The 16960-nt window shown below is 43.1% G+C and overlaps 1 protein-coding gene across 2 annotated transcripts in view; it reads left to right on the plus strand.

Moving 5' to 3' along the window:
• The window catches only part of LOC143927538 (sodium- and chloride-dependent creatine transporter 1-like), a 135687-nt gene that overhangs the window by 32698 nt on the left and 86029 nt on the right, over positions 1-16960 (plus strand). For both annotated transcript variants that reach the window (XM_077451661.1, XM_077451659.1), the window contains exon 2: positions 11525-11776. In XM_077451661.1, the coding sequence (XP_077307787.1) occupies positions 11525-11776 (252 nt within the window). The remainder of the gene's footprint in view (positions 1-11524; positions 11777-16960) is intronic.

Raw genomic sequence — 16960 nt, forward strand, 5'->3', positions numbered from 1 at the left:
ATAGCCCCATATGATTATAAATGTGAGTCCCTTTGTCATCTGTATCCCAGTGGGGAGATTTCTCTTAATTTCCTGTCTCAGGGCTCAATAAGATTATAATCCTGAGTCCTTTTGCTGTCTGTGTCCCATTGGGGAGATTTCCCTTCACTTCCTATCCCTTAGCCCCATAAGATTGTAACTATGAGTCCCTTTGTCCTGTCCCATAGCCAAAATAGAAAGTGAGAATACGAAGTGAGAGGAAATCCCTCCAATGTAAAGGAATCCCTGGTTGTCACCAGAACTAGTGTCCCCGTTGGAAGATTCCCCTTCTGGTGTCAACTTAAAATTTGGTATTTTCTTCTACTTTCAGTTATACCAAGTAAACAGGAGAAAAAGAGAGGGGGAAGCTCCCTAATGAGGGGCGCAGGCAACAATAAAAGCCTGACAGGTGTTCTAATCCCTTTCCGCTCTGTCTAAAAAAAAAAAAAAAAAAAGGTTTACCTTTAGTTAAACCTTAAAGTGATTGTAAAGGATCGTTTTTATTTATTTTTAAATAACAAACATGTCACAATTTCTTCCACTGTGAAGCTCGTTTTGCACAGAGTGGTCCTGAACATCCTCTTCTGGGGGTCCCTCGGCGGCTCTCGCGGCTCCTCCCCACATCAGATAACCCCCTAGGAGAAGCGCTCTCCCGAGGGGGTTACCTTGCGGGTGCACTTCCGAGTCCAGCATTTGCGTCCACAGACATGAATGCCGGACTCGGCCTCGCCCCCAGGTAGACGGTGCCCGGGTCATTGGATTTGATTAACAGCAGCTGGAGCCAATAGCTGCGCTGCTATAAATCTATCCAATCAAAAGCCAGGACCTCGTGGAGAGAGGGACAGCTCGTCCCCGCCAAGAAGATGAAGGAACTCAGGTAAGTAAAACGGGGGGGGGGCTGGGAGGGCAGTGACTGCCAGGTGTTTTTTCACCTAACGAATAGGATGCGTTAAGGTGGAAAAACACGAGGGTTTACAACCCCTTTAATAGTTTGGTTGGACATCCCCTTTAACAATGCAGCTCCACTGTTGGCCAGCAGAGGCAGTGCTGAGCTCTCCCGTCTTTAGATTTGCAGATTCCTGAAATAAATCAGCTTTTTCAAAATGACCATTTTCTTTATTGAAAACGATTAAAGCGTCGCCGACACTTACATGTGCACTTAGAGCGCTTTGAAGAGGTGGCATTCACTGCATACCAAGTATTATGTTACCATGGCTACGGTCAGATTAGTGAAATTTCCACTCTTTATCAGATTTCAGGATTTATGAGTTAAAACTGAGGGCTGGAAAATCGCAGAACCACATGTCTAATGGGCGCTCTAATCTACGTGGTGTAAAATATCAGCAGTTATACATGGGAAAAAAAATAGCCTTTTTGACCACCAACGCCCGCTGCTATGGGCAATTTTTGCTCAGCTGAAGACAAGAGAACTGTGAAGAATAGGTGTCCCCTTTCAGGGTGTCAGCTTCTTGGAACAGACTCCAACTGGCAAGCCAGATATCTGCAGAGACTTTTGAAGATTGTAGTATGGCCAAGCAATACCGTAGACTCACCAAGGAAAGTGCTCCTCTGGCATTCTGTGGTCTGTAAGTGCCTGATGTATTACTATTGGAAAGTGTCCTCTTCTGACCGAAGAAATGTATGGCTTCAAAAATCTTGTTTATTGGATCCTGAGTCAAGATGGCCACCCAAATCTTGCATGATTTCGGTATCTAATAGGATTCCTGTCCTCCCCAAGATGGCTGCCTGGAGCCCATAGCAGGGGACATTTCGTCCTCAATGGTCTCTTGCCAGAGCCAAAAGAAATGGCACACCTTCAGGTAGGTGGATATGCTGAAGCTCTAACACCTGCTTACAAGAGTGCAATAGCTTTCAAATGGCTTCTGAGGGGTTCATAAGCTCCTTTCAACTAAGCAGGATCTGTTCTTGTGCCAATAGAATGGACCTGTAATATCCTCATTATTATATAATGAGAATATGTTATGTTTATGTTATTTCACATTCACAAGTGATGGCACTTGAGACAGCACCAGGACCCTATACAATGACGATTCTTCATCCTCTTGGACTGGCATGAACAACCTGAAGCCATGGGACTGGCATGGGTACCAGGGGTCATCTCTGAGTTATTTTCCTCCATTCTCCTGCTGAGGAGCAATGCCATTAAACTGCAGGATAACAGTGATCAGGAAGAGCACTTACCCGTAGAATAAGGAGGATGGTGCCTGAGATAAAATGTGTTGCTGGGAAGTTTATTGTCCATGACTAGTTATTGCCTTCTAAATACCTAATCACCTGACCTTTATCCAGTCACTGCGACTGCTTTATTAAAGTGGTTGTATACCCTCAGAAAAAAAAAAAAACCCTGTAAGGCAAAGCCACATGCTAGCTCATTAAGAAATATTTACCTTAGACCGAGGTCCCCGTATCGCAGGGGACCTCTGTGGAATCAGCTTCCTAGTCCCCCCTTCTCCCTCAGTCTAGTATTTTTTAGAGCATAGGGACAAAGATTGTAGTATTTCAGAGAAGACTGAGCATTTACATCTAAATATATGAAGTTGGGTAATTAAATTAGACAGTGTCAGAATATGGAGAGTATCTTGGGAGGAGATGAAATTAGAAGGAGAAGATGACCTTGTGGATGACAAGAGTGATATTGATCAGCTTCTATTATTCAGCCACTCCAAGGCCTCACCACTCTCGGATCTATACTGAAATGACCTCCGGGTGAACTTAGCAGATTCTGTCTCATGCTGGTTAGTGGATTGTTGGCCTTGTGTGATAAAGCAGTTTTGAAGATTAATGGTAATATAGAAAGTGCTAAAGGTGTGACCACAGATGGGTAGATGTCTCACGAAGAGCAGTGGATGGCGAGAAATCTGCCTGTTCTCTATTAGAGCATGAACAGTATCTGGAAACTAAACTGATGGGCTCAGGCAGTGGTGGTAACCTTCTTCCTTCTCAGTGAGAAGTAGAATGGACCAAGGAAGACTTGTCTTATCTTACAGAAGATCTTATCCTAGAGAATGGCTCAAGGAAGACTAGTCGTATTCTAGAAAAGGTCTTTACTTAGAGAATGGATTGGGAAGACCTGTTTTCTCCTAGAGTAGGTCTTATCTTAGAGAATGGATCAAGGAAGATTTGTCTTATCCTAGAGAAGGTCCTATCTTAGAGAATGGATCGGGAAGACCCGTTTTTTTCCTAGAGAAGGTCTTATCTTCAAAAATGGATCGGGAAGATCTATCTTCTCCTAGAGTAGGTCTTATTTTAGAGAATGGCTCAAGGAAGACTAGTCGTATTCTAGAAAAGGTCTTCACTTAGAGAATGGATCGGGAAGACCTGTCTTCTCCTAGAGTAGGTCTTATATTAGAGAATGGATCAAGGAAGATTTGTCTTATCCTAGAGAAGGTCCTATCTAAGGCCGCGTACACACGGGCGGACTGTCCGCCCAACTAGGTTCGTCAAACAGTTTGACAAACAGTCCGTTCAAAATTAGCATGAACGGACTTGACCACACACGACGAACGAACAGTCCACCGAAAACTTGCGCGATGACGTGAACGGCACGTACGACGGGACGAGAAATTCAACGTCCAATACACTGCAATGCAAATCCTTTCTGAGCATGCGCGCAACTTAGTTTGTCGAACAAGCCTACACATGAGCGGACTGTCCGTTGAAACCAAGTTTCAGCGGACTATCTAACGGGAATTCCGAAAAACTTTGTTCGTCAGACTGTCCGCTGAAGCCCACACACGATCGGACTGTCCGCTGAAACACTGTTCAGCGGACAAAGTTGGGCGAACAGTCCGCCCGTGTGTACGCGGCCTTAGAGAATGGATTGGGAAGACCAGTTTTTTTTACTAGAGAAGGTCTTATCTTCAAAAATGGATCAGGAAGATCTATCTTCTCCTAGAATAGGTCTTATTTGAGAGAATGGATCAAGGAAATTTGTCTTATCCTCGAAGGTCCTATCTTAGAGAATGGATCTGGAAGACCTGTCTTTTCCTAGAGAAGGTCTTATCTTCGAAAATGGATCTGGAAGACCTGTCTTTTCCTAGAGTAGGGCTTATCTTGGAGAATGGGTCAAGGAAGATTTGTCTAATGCCGCGTACACACGACTGGACTTTCTGGCAGAAAAGGTCCGACGGTCTTCCCGACGGACTTTCAGCAGAGTTCCCGACAAGCCTTCCGAACGAATGGACTTGGCCACACACGAACGGACTAAGTCCGTTCGAAAGTCTGTTCATTTTGAACGTGATGACGTAAGACGGAACTAAAAAAGGAAGTTCAATAGCCAGTAGCTAATAGCTTCCCTTGCTTCGTATTTGGTCCATTGGTCCAGCATACAGACAAATGGTTTTCCCGATAGAAATTGACAGATTTGAAACATGTTCTATTTCTAGGTCCGTCTGATTTTTTTTTTTTTAAACGAAAAATGATCAGATTAGCCCACACACGATCGGATTGTCCGACGGACTGATTCCGTCGGACCTAGTCTGCCGGAAAGTCAGGTCGTGTGTACGCGGCATTATCCAAGAGAAGGTCTTATCTTAGAGAATGGATCGAGGAAGATTTGTCTTATCCTAGAGGTCTTATCCTAAAGAATGGATCAAGGAATGCTTTTCTTATCCTAGAGAAGGTCTACGCAGCATAATCTTCACCACTGCCCTGGGCTGCTGTGGGCTGTTGCTGAAAATTGGACCATTAATGGACATTCTAGTCTATAGCAACCAACTGAATTTAGGTTTGCCATTAAAAATGTAATTTTGATTGGTTGCTGCAGTTTACCTCACTTTGCATATTTATGTGCATAAGATCAAATACACCAGCTTTTGAAAACTTGTCTCTGGACATTTTATCCTTGGAAATGTCCCTGGTTATCCTATTTCACTAAAGCCCACCACACACGATACAATTTTTCTGTGCCAGTTCCTTTATATCTACCAACAACTTGTACAAGGGTCACCTGATTGTATACAGGCTGGCTAAATAGTTTAGGTAGGTCGTTATATTACATAAATTTGGTTCATTGTACAAGATTGTACCGTCATATTGTAATGGTGACCTTAATTAAAATAAATTCACTTCTACTCTGAAGATTATTTTCAGTTCTTATCACTCTTATCATTCCTTTTGTCCCCTGTGATTTTTTAAAATACAAATTAAAGGTCAATGGTTTCAGTGCAAAAGGAAATAAATCGCTGGTCCAATTTTTGGACAATCTCATATTTGACGCTTCCCCACCACTCTTGCTCCAAAGTCCATGTATAATTGTGAGTTTCTCATCTCTTCCTCTTCCTCAGGAACCCAGATAGAGATGAAAACCTGACAGGGGTTCTAACACTTTTTGACTCTACCAAAAACATTATTGCATTATTGGACTTTTTGATGCGGGAGGGCAACAGGGGAAGTTGGGTTACATGAGAGAGGAAACCCTTGGTGAGAAAACTGGTCTGTGGTTCAGTTAAAAAGAATTCCAACTGACATTGACCACTTTTATGTTTTAAATGGGTCCAGTTTGGGAAATATACAGAACATTGGAAAATAAGCCCCAACATTATAAATAATAGTGGGTTTATATTGTCAAAATAACATGTAGCAACTACCGATTCTGTTTGTTACTATTTCATAATTCTATTATTTCTGCTTAATGAGTATCATAATTAGGATGTGTTTATGCCATATTTGTTATCTGTGAGATCACAGTCATGAAACTTAATTGTGAGATAATTACTAGCCAATCAGGTACATAATCACATTAAGTCATTTCTGTGCCCTACATGGGAATTTAATTGCCGTCACAAGTTACCATATGTAATTGCTATGTAACTTACACAGATGTCATGCTCTGATTAGAAGGTGCCCTTGGATTCAGTTTGTTGGTTGATTCTTAGATTATATTGCTTCACACCAGTTGGCCATTATGGTGGTTGGTTGTGAAGATGGGTGTATAACACTCTATTTAGTTTTTTTGGTTGTTTCTGAGATTATTTTTCTCCACACATAGTTGGCCATAGTTGACCGTTGGCCATTGTTGTCACAGTAGTTCCTTTTTGGTAGATTCCTACTAACACATTGGCTATTGGCTATATACTTAGTAGATAGATAGAGATAGTGAGAATTTACTAGCTATTTTGTTCGTAGGTTACTAAATTATCTATCAGACCCCTTACAGCAAGCCCTTTTGTTTTTTTCACCACTGAATGAGTAAATATCGTATAGTAGAAATGGTTTTCTCAGATGTCCTCATTCTACTTGTAAAAGAAATGGGCTCCTCATGACACTTTATGTCCCCATGTCTGTTATCTACTGCTTTGATTATTGGTACAATATGGGAAGCCAATATGAAAGCTAACTGCTTCTGGACCGCCCCACATTCATTTACTGCAGCAAGATGGCCCTCCAGCACGAAATCACGAACCTGTACGCAATTTTGATTTCTTGGTCTGGGGCGCTGGCGACCATTCAGCAGGTCCAGTGGACCGATGTTTGCTACCGAGACAGGGAGAATGGTGATCTGCCTATGTAAACAAGGCAGATTGCCATTCTGTCAGTGGGGAAGATGGAGATCTTGTGTTTCTGCTAAGCAGGCCCACAGATCTCTGTGTTCCCCCCCAGCCAAAGCGCCCTCCCCCACAGTTAGCAAGCACTCCCAGAGAACGCATTTAACCCTTTTATATCAACTTGCGCGATTACAACTGAACCAAAATATGGCGGCAAGGCTGATAACAGGAAAAAAACCCTGGGAATCCATCTCTCCTTTGCTGAGGAGCTTACATTGGCTAATCGTAAAACATCGGATCACGTTCAAGACCCTTTGCCTCACATACAAATGCGTGCATAGAGAAGCTCCGCAATACCTAATGGAGAAAATAAATCATTACACACCAAACCGCAGTCTTCGATCAGCCAACAAAAACCTCCTCCTCGTGCCCAAAGCCTGGTATAAATCCAAGGGGGATCGGAGATTCGCTGTCCAAGGGCCTCGGCTATGGAATGCTCTACCAACCAACATCCGCCTGGAAGAAAATCACCTGGCTTTTAGGGAAAAAACTCAAGACCTTCCTCTTTTAGCAGATGATCAAAGCTCGGCACAGCGCCTAGAGGCGATTCAGTTCGCATTGTGCGCTATACAAGTATTTCATTCATTCATTCATTTGATCGCCCCTGATGTTAACCATATTGTGCGTTTGAGAATAATTTCCCGAACGATAATTGATAATCAGTTGTTTTATCTATCAAATTTCTTTTTAAAAGCACACATCAATCGATATGAATACAGATTAAATAGGGAATATTTATTCACTAGACATGTATTCACAATAAATAGTTCAATTATGGGTGACATAGATAAAACCTTACATAAAATACAAAACTCGCTAATAGGTTTTGCTAAGCAATGAAATTAAAGTATTCATTTCTCCCCGTGGACATAAAAACCATATATATAGAATTAATTATCAGACAAAATGTCTGCAATTTGCGTAGCCAGAAGTTACTTTTCTGCAGCAAGAGTAATGCCCCGTACACACGATTGGACATTCCGACAACAGAACCGTGGAATTTTGTTAGGTTGTTGGCTCCAATTTGTCTTGCATACACACGGTCACACAAATGTTGGCCAACAATTACAAACGTGGGAACGTGGTGACATACAAGACGTACGACGAGCCGATAAAAAGGAAGTTCAATAGCTAGCGCGCCACCCTTTGGGCTCCTTCTGCTTGATTCCTAGCATGCATGAACTTTTGTGCGATGGACTTGTGTACACACGATCAGAAAGTTCGACAACAAAGTTTTGTTGGCCAAAAATTTGAGAACCTGCTAGCCAACATTTGTTGGCGGAAAGTCAGACAACAAATGTTAGATTGAGCGTACACACGGTCGGACTTTCAGCCAACAAGCTCATATCCAACATTTGTTGTCGGAAAATCCGATCGTGTGTATGGGGCATTAATGTGAAGTTATTAAAAAGTGTAAAATATAACGTTTATGAAGATTAGAAGTGATCCTCTTCAAAAATGGAATTATGTAAGAAGTGAGCATCCATAACCATTCAGATCTCCCAAATTGTGACACCGCCACCTCAGTAAAGATGCAGGCTTACCAAATTCAGTGGACCCTCTAAAAAGAGAAATCAAATGGGCATGTGACCACACACCCTGGCCAGGGTAATCCCAAGGCTCTCCTTCAGCAGTGGTCATCAACCCTGTCCTCAGGGCCCACTAACAGGCCAGGTTTGCAAGATAACTGAAATACATCACAGGTGATATAATTTGCTGCTCAGTGATTGCCGTATTCTAGTCTGCATCCCCCCAAGGTAAAACATAAAACCTGGCCTGTTAGTGGGCCCTGCGGACAGGGTTGATGACCACTGTCCTACAGAAACCACTCAAGGATAAGGATAAAGACTGTATTGCTCATCTCAACGGCATCCCGATATGACTGTAATTAAACATGAAAGGAGAAGCTCCACAGTGTAAAATCCTTCTAAACTATTTATTAAAAATAAAGGTTGCACTTACATCAAGAGGTACCATAAATTTGCATAGATAAAAATCACGGACTGGCTAACAGCAAAGAAGCATCCCACACTTCCTGAAGCACGCAATGGCGTCAGCCACGTCACTCCTCCCTATGTATTTAGTCACACGTGACGTCGTCCGGGGCACTAGAAGGCTAGGGCCACCTACCACCAGACACCTGACCCATGGACAATGCTTTAATATCTGGGATTGATCAATCTGTGCCATGCGTGGAGGATTGGCAGGCAGTTAGAATGCCCCTAAAGTGTACCTGTATTAAATATTTAGGAGTAGCGTTTTTCGCGGAATGGAGCACAAGAGAAGAGATTGCATCCTGTCAATTATTTAAAGATGTTTGTGAGATACTTGGCAGATACTATATATGTGCAGAAAGGATAATAGATTATTGTCCAACCTACTCTGGGCAGAAAAGTATGAGCATAACACACTTACATTTACATTTATTACATTACAAATGTACTCTTTTGTATAAGCATGTATGATACAAGAGCGCTCAAATATTTACCACACACATGACAATTTTCAATATCAACAACTTTTAAGCCCTTGTACACACGGTCGGACATTCTGACAACCAAATCCGTTGGATTTTGTCCGACGGATTTTGTCCAATGGATTTTGTCCGAAACTGTTGCATACACGCGGCCGGACAAAGTTGTCGGAAAATCCGATTGTACATAACGTGATGATGTTATTTCGTTACGACGGCACTACGTTCAGGCTAGTAGCCAATAGCTTTGGTCTAGGAATTTGATCTGAGCATGCGTGGCACTTTGTCCGTCGGAGTAGGCTACACATGATCGGAGTAAGTCCGATCGGAGCATTTTGTCTGAAAATTTTACTGGCAAGTTGGAAAAGTTGGTCTGTCGGATATTCCGACGGAAACAGTCTGATGGAGACCACACACAGTCGGAATATCCGACAAAGCGGTCCGATAGGACACATTCCGACGGAATCTCCGACCGTGTGTACAAGGGCTAAAACGTTTTCAATAGCAAAAATGATCAACAAGATTAGGCAACTTTACTAACAACAGTCTCTCAAAACCATAAAACCATTGAGACTGTTGATGGTAGAGTGAAGCCTGGTTAAAAGAGATTGCTAACTCCACTAATTTGTAGTTATAAACATGAGTGTTATCTATCTCAGTAAAATGTATAATTTCCGTCTCTGCAATGACAATATAAAATGACAATCTGGTAAACTCATAGCTCTTTCTTTACACACCTTTGTATCAGAGGCCGTTTTTTCTTTGGTGATATACAGTGGTGTGAAAAAGTGTTTGCCCCCTTCCTCATTTCCTGTTCCTTTGCATGTTTGTCACACTTAAGTGTTTCGGAACATCAAACCAATTTAAACAATAGTCAAGGACAACACAAGTAAACACAAAATGCAATTTGTAAATGAAGGTGTTTATTATTAAAGGTGAAAAAAAATCCAAACCATCATGGCCCTGTGTGAAAAAGTGATTGCCCCCCTTGTTAAAACATACTATAACTGTGGTTGTCCACACCCGAGTTCAATTTCTCTAGCCACACCCAGGCCTGATTATTGCCACACCTGTTCGCAATCAAGGCATCACTTAAATAGGAGCTGCTTGACACAGTAAGGTCCACCAGAAGATCCTTAAAAGCTACACATCATGCCGAGACCCAAAGAAATTCAGGAACAATTGAGAAAGAAAGTAATTGAGATCTATCAGTCTGGAAAGGGTTATAAAGCCATTTCCAAAGCTTTGGGAATCCAGCGAACCACAGTGAGAGCCATTATTCACAAATGGCGAAGACATGGAACAGTGGTGAACCTTCCCAGGAGTGGCCGGCCACCCAAAATTACCCCAAGAGCGCAGCGACGACTTATCCAAGAGGTCACAAAAGACCCCACAACAACGTCCAAGGAACTGCAGGCCTCACTTGCCTCAGTTAAGGTCAGCGTTCATGTCTCCACCATCAGGAAAAGACTGGGCAAAAATGGCCTGCATGGCAGAGTTCCAAGGAGAAAACCACTGCTGAGCAAAAAGAACATCAAAGCTCGTCACATCTTGATGATCCCCAAGACTTTTGGGACAACATTCTGTGGACCGATGAGACAAAAGTGGAACTCTTTGGAAGGTGTGTGTCCAAGTATATCTGGCGTAGAAGGAACACTGCATTTCATAAAAAGAACATTATACCAACAGTAAAATATGGTGGTGGTAGTGTGATGGTCTGGGGCTGTTTTGCTGCTTCAGGACCTGGAAGACTTGCCGTGATAAAAGGAACTATGAATTCTGCTGTCTACCAAGAGATCCCGAAGGAGAATGTCCGACCATCTGTTCGTGTACTCAAGCTGAAACGAACTTGGGTTCTGCAGCAGGACAATGATCCTAAACACACCAGCAAGTCCACCACCGAATGGCTGAAGAAAAACAAAATGAAGACTTTGGAGTGGCCTAGCCAAAGTCCTGACCTGAATCCTATTGAGATGTTGTGGTATGACCTTAAAAAGGCCGTTCATGCTCGAAAACCCTCTAATGTAACTGAATTAGGACAATTCTGCAAAGATGAGTGGGCCAAAATTCCTCCAGGACGCTGTAAAAGCCTCATTGCACGTTATCGCAAACGCTTGGTTGCAGTTGTTGCTGCTAAGGGTGGCCCAACCAGTTATTAGGTTTAGGGGGCAATCACTTTTTCACACAGGGCCATGATGGTTTGGATTTTTTTTCACCTTTAATAATAAACACCTTCATTTACAAATTGCATTTTGTGTTTACTTGTGTTGTCCTTGACTATTGTTTAAATTGGTTTGATGTTCCGAAACACTTAAGTGTGACAAACATGCAAAGGAACAGGAAATGAGGAAGGGGGCAAACACTTTTTCACACCACTGTAGAGCTGTGTCCTATGTTGATAGGTTACAAAATAGACAGTTTTACTAAGCTGAAGACTTTTTTTTTTTTCCCTCTTGTCTTCCTACAGAGAAAGATGGGGCGTGCTCGAGAGCCCCAGAAATGGAGGGATCTGAGACAGCAGGAGGGGGAGAAGCAGTTTCGGATGAAAAGGCCGTCATCGCTCCTCTGGTGCTGCCCGCCATGGGCCCGGTTAAAATACCTATTCCAGAGAGAGAAACCTGGACCCGGCAGATGGACTTCATCATGTCCTGCGTAGGATTTGCAGTCGGTCTGGGGAATGTGTGGCGGTTTCCATATCTTTGCTATAAGAATGGAGGAGGTAAGAGGGGAGTCTTAAAGGGAATGTATAGTCTGTCGTCCTTTCTTTCTTCCTTGCTTCTTTTTCCTTTCTTTATTTTTACTCAGCTTAATACCTCAAGCTCATATCTGCACATACACACAACTGAATGAGTCAAAGCAGTGGCTCCTCCTTTCCACATCATCCCTGTTCAATCTATTAAGTCTTAATCAGTGTCAGAGAGTCTGAAGGCAAACAGGTTCTGATTTTACCTCCCTTCAGAAAACCCAGAAATACACTGCACAAAAAAATTAAAGGGACACCTTTGTAATCGGAGTATAGCATCAAGTCAATTAAACCCCTGAGCTATTGATCTGGTCAGTTAAGTACCAGAGGGGGTTGTTAATCAGTTTCCACTGCTTTGGTGTTAATGAAATTAACAACAAGTGCACTAGATGGGCAAAAATGAGACGACCTCCAAAACATGAATGGTTTTACAGTTGAGGTCACTAACATCTTTTTCCTACTCATCCTCTCTGATTGTTTTTCACTAGTTTTGCATTTGGCTAGGGTCAGTGCCACTACTGGTAGCATGAGACAATACCAGGACCCTATAGAGGTTGCACAGGCAGTCCAACTCCTGCAGGATGGCACATCAATACGTGCCATTGCCAGATGGTTTGCTGTGTCTCCCAGCACAATCAAGTCAAGAGCATGGAAGAGATTCCAGGAGACAGGCAGATACTCTAGGAGAGCTGGACAGGGCCGTCAGCCCATCAGCAGGAACGGCATCTGCTCCTTTGTGCAAGGAGGAACAGGATGAACACTGCCAGAGCCCTACAAAATGACCTCCAGCAGGCCGCTGGTGTGAATGTCTCTGACCAAACAATCAGAAACAGACTTCATGAGAGTGACCTGAGGGGCCGACATCCTCTAGTGGGCCCTGTGCACATTGCCCAGCACCATGGAGCTTGATTCGTCTGGGGAGGCATATCCATAGAGGGACACACAGACTGCTACAGTCTAGAAAATGGCACCCTGACTGCCATCAGGTATCGGGATGAAATCCTTGGACCCATTGTCATACCCTACACTGGTGCAGTGGGTCCTGGGTTCCCCCTGTTGTTGTACGACAATGCCCGGCCTCATGTGGGGAGAGTATGCAGCCAGTTCCTGGACGATGAAGGAATTAATATCACTGAATGGTCCCCCACGATCGACTGACCTAAATCCAAAAGAAAACTTCTGTCCATCCGACGCCACCTTAGTTTGTTCAGGAGTTCAGGGATGCCCTGGTCCAGATCTGGGAGGAAATACCCCAGGGCATCATCCGTCGTCTCATTAGGAGAATGCCCTGATGTTGTCAGGCATGAATACAAGCACATGGAGGCAGGGCTGGACTGGCCTACTGGGATACCGGGAGATTTCCCAGTAGGCTGCCTGCCCTGGGGCTGCTTTTAGTTGCGGCTGCATCCTCCGCTCTCTCCTGTGGATCACAACGCTGGCTGGCTCCCCGCAGACCTGCCACCTATCACACATAAGCCGGTGTGGGGGGGCGGGACTGTGTTACAGAGCGGCGCCGAACACAGAGCCAGCCAGCGCTGCATGGGGGTCATACATACTACTGAGGACCATTTTGAGTTGCTGCAATAAAATTTCAGCAAAATGGACTAGCCTGCTCCATCATCTTTTTTATTTTTTTATTTTTTTTTACTGATTTTCACAGATTTTTGGGCTGTCTTTGAATTCTGCCCTCTGTAGGTGATAATTTGCATTTCCATCAAACGATTTGGCATCCTTTCATTTTTAACACATAACCCAGTCCATATCAGAATAGATATCCAGCATGATATTTTTCCCCATTGAGATCTGATGTGTTTTCAAAGTGTTCCTTTAATTTTTCTAAGCAGTGTAGTTTGCTACATCAGTGTTTATCCTGTATTTATTGTTTATTTGTAAATTTAAGAATATTTATATAAATAGTAAAAAGTTATACAATATTATTTAAAAAATGTAAAGTTGAAAGAAAATTGTGCCTAAACTGGTTTCTCTTTAAAGTATAAGTTCCCCCCTTTTTTTATGAAAAGGTCATAGTTTCATAGTTAGTAAGGTTGAATAAAGACACCAGTCCATCCAGTTCAACCTGAGTGAGTGTCTACAATTGTCCCTATCCCTGTACATTGCACACTCACATCAGTCCCTACCCCCAAGGAGCCCACAATCCAAGGTCCCCATTCATATACTAGGGCCAATTTTGGACAGAAGCCAATTAACCTACCTGCATGTCTTTGGACTGTGGGAGGAAACCGGAGTACCCAGAGAAAACCCACACAGGCACAGGGAGAACATACAAACTCCAGGCAGGTAGTGTCGTGGTTGGGATTCGAACCAGCGACCCTTTTTACTGCTAACCACTACACCACTGTGCCTCCCTGTAGGTCAACACCCTACACCCTCCCAATCTGCTTGGTCCCTACTGTTCCATGGATTATGAACTGTCAGCTCCCGAACAGCTGATGTAGAAGTCAGGGGATTTGAAATCCCTGTTCTTGTGCCCCTTCTTTTTTTAGGGCTTCTGGGATGGACCAGAGTGATTCTGATTGGTGAAAGTGTTAATTTTTCTGTAGTGACCAATCAAAATCGCTTGATCTGTTCCGGAAGCCTTACAAAAAGAAGGGGGGGGGGGACGTTTAGGAATTTCAAATTGCCAAACTGCTACACCGGCTGCGTGGGAACTGACAACTCATCACCCACATAGGTAAAAACAGCAGGAATGGGGAGGGCGGGGGCATTGAGGGCAGGGGCATGGGGGGGGGGGGCGATGGGTCCTCGAGGGTTGTGTAGGGTGTTAATTTAACTTTTCATTTTTTTCTGGAAAAACTAACCCTTTAATATAGTGAAATTTAATTCCTGTAGGCTTCAATTTAAGTGGTGGTTGGATCCTTTCTACTACCCAATATGTCCCATCTCTGGCAGTAAAACTACAGCTCCAATCAAAACACACATTTTAGTTTTGCATACAGTGCCTTGAAAAAGTATTCATACGCCTTGAAATTTTCCACATTTTGTCATGTTACAACCAAAAACGTAAATGTATTTTATTGGAATTTTATGTGATAGACCAACACAAAGTGGCACATAATTGTGAAGTGGAAGGAAAATGATAAACGGTTTGCACTTTTTTTTTTACAAATAAATATCTGAAAGTGTGGGGTGGTACATTTGTATGGCGCCCCCCGGAGTCAATACTTTGTAGAACCGCCTTCCACTGCAATTATAGCTGCAAGTCTTTTTGGGGATGTCTCTACCAGCTTTGCACATCTAGAGAGGGACATTTTTGCCCATTCTTCTTTGCAAAATATCTCAAGCTCTGTCAGATTGGATGGAGAACGTCTGTGAACAGCAATTTTCAAGTCTTGCCACAGATTGGATTTAGGTCTGGACTATGACTGGGCCATTCTAATGCATGAATATGCTTTGATTGAAACCATTCCATTGTAGCTCTGGCTGTATGTTTCGGGTCGTTGTCCTGCTGGAAGGTGAACCTCCGCCCCAGTCTCAAGTCTTTTGCAGACCCTAAAAGGTTTTCTTCTAAGATTGCCCTGTATTTAGCTCCATCCATCTTCCCATCAACTCTGACCAGCTTCCCTGTCCCTGCTGAAGAAAAGCATTCCCACAACATGATGCTCACACCACCATGTTTCACAGTGGGGATGGTGTGTTCAGGGCAATGTGCAGTGTACGTTTTCTGCCACACATAGCCTTTTACTTTTAGGCCAAAACTTTAAATTTTGGTCTCATCTGACCAGAGCACCTTCTTCCACATGTTTGCTGTGTCCCCCACATGGCTTCTCGCAAACTGCAAAGGGACTTCTTATGGCTTTCTTTCAACAATGTCTTTCTTCTTGTCACTCTTCCATAAAGGGCAGATTTGTGGAGAACACGACTAATAATTGTCCTGTGGACAGATTCTCCTATCTGAGCTGTGGATCTCTGCAGCTCCTCCAGAGTTACCACCATGGGCCTCTTGGCGGCTTCTCTGATGAATGCTCTGCTTGCCCGGCCTGTCAGTTTAGGTGGAAGGCCATGTCTTGGTAGGTTTGCAGTTGTGCCATACTCTTTTCATTTCCGGATGTTGGATTGAACAGAGCTCCGTGAGATGTTCAAAGCTTGAGATATTTTTTTTATAACTTCACCCTGCTTTATACTTCTCCACAACTTTATCCCTGACCTGTCTGGTGTGTTCCTTGGCCTTCATGGGGCTGTTTGTTCACTAAGGTTTTCTAACAAACCTCTGAGGGCTTCACAGTACAGCTGTATTTATACAGAGATTAAATTACACACAGATGGACTCTATTTACTAATTAGGTGACTTATGAAGGCAATTGGTGCCACTAGATTTTAGTTAGCGGTATCAAATTAAAGGGGGCTGAATACAAATGCACGCCACACTTTTCAGAAATGTATTTTTTATAAATTTTGAAAAACATTTTCCTTCCACTTGCAATTATGAGCCACTTTGTGTTGGTCTATCATATAAAATCCCCACGAAATACATGTATGATTTTGGTGGTAACATGACAAAATGTGGAACATTTCAAGGGGTATGAATACCTTTTCAAGGCTCTGTAGCTGCTGCAATCAAAGACTGTTCAACTTCCATAATGGGAAATCCAAAGCCAAATAATAGCGATGGAACCCCCCCCCCCCCCCCCCCCTTTCAATGCAAACATAATTGGAGTATAAACTTCTACTATGACCTTGTAGGAAGGGTCAGGTGCACATTATTCATGTAATTCTGACCACTGGCATCACCAAGTGACAAGAGGTGGCACATAATTCAACGCAGTCCTACTGTTCAGCTTTGCTGTGAGCGTCTTCCTCCCACAAAGAGGAAGGGGAATTAATCACAGTATAATGATATTCGGTCACATTCCACGTGATACTTTTCTCAGTACTGGAATAGAAACAGCCCTGAAAATTGGATTTTTTTTATTCTGCAGAGAGTGTGCAGCACATGAGAAGAAGCTTTTAAGATTGAAAGCTATTTCTAAATCTATTCCTGGATGTTCCGGATGTTCCATTATCGGGACAGCAGAATGATGTCCTGAAATAACTAAGTGTACCATGGATCGCCTTATTGGGTCTTCATAAAACTGAGTCATGGTTTGGATTGTTCTCATAGTGATAGTACACTGTATGCCTTCTCACCTAACTTTAAAGTGT

This window comes from Lithobates pipiens, unplaced genomic scaffold (assembly GCF_037356315.1).
Source record: "Lithobates pipiens isolate NorthernLeopardFrog02 unplaced genomic scaffold, aLitPip1_a1.2 Scaffold_23, whole genome shotgun sequence".
NCBI classification, from domain to species: domain Eukaryota; kingdom Metazoa; phylum Chordata; class Amphibia; order Anura; family Ranidae; genus Lithobates; species Lithobates pipiens.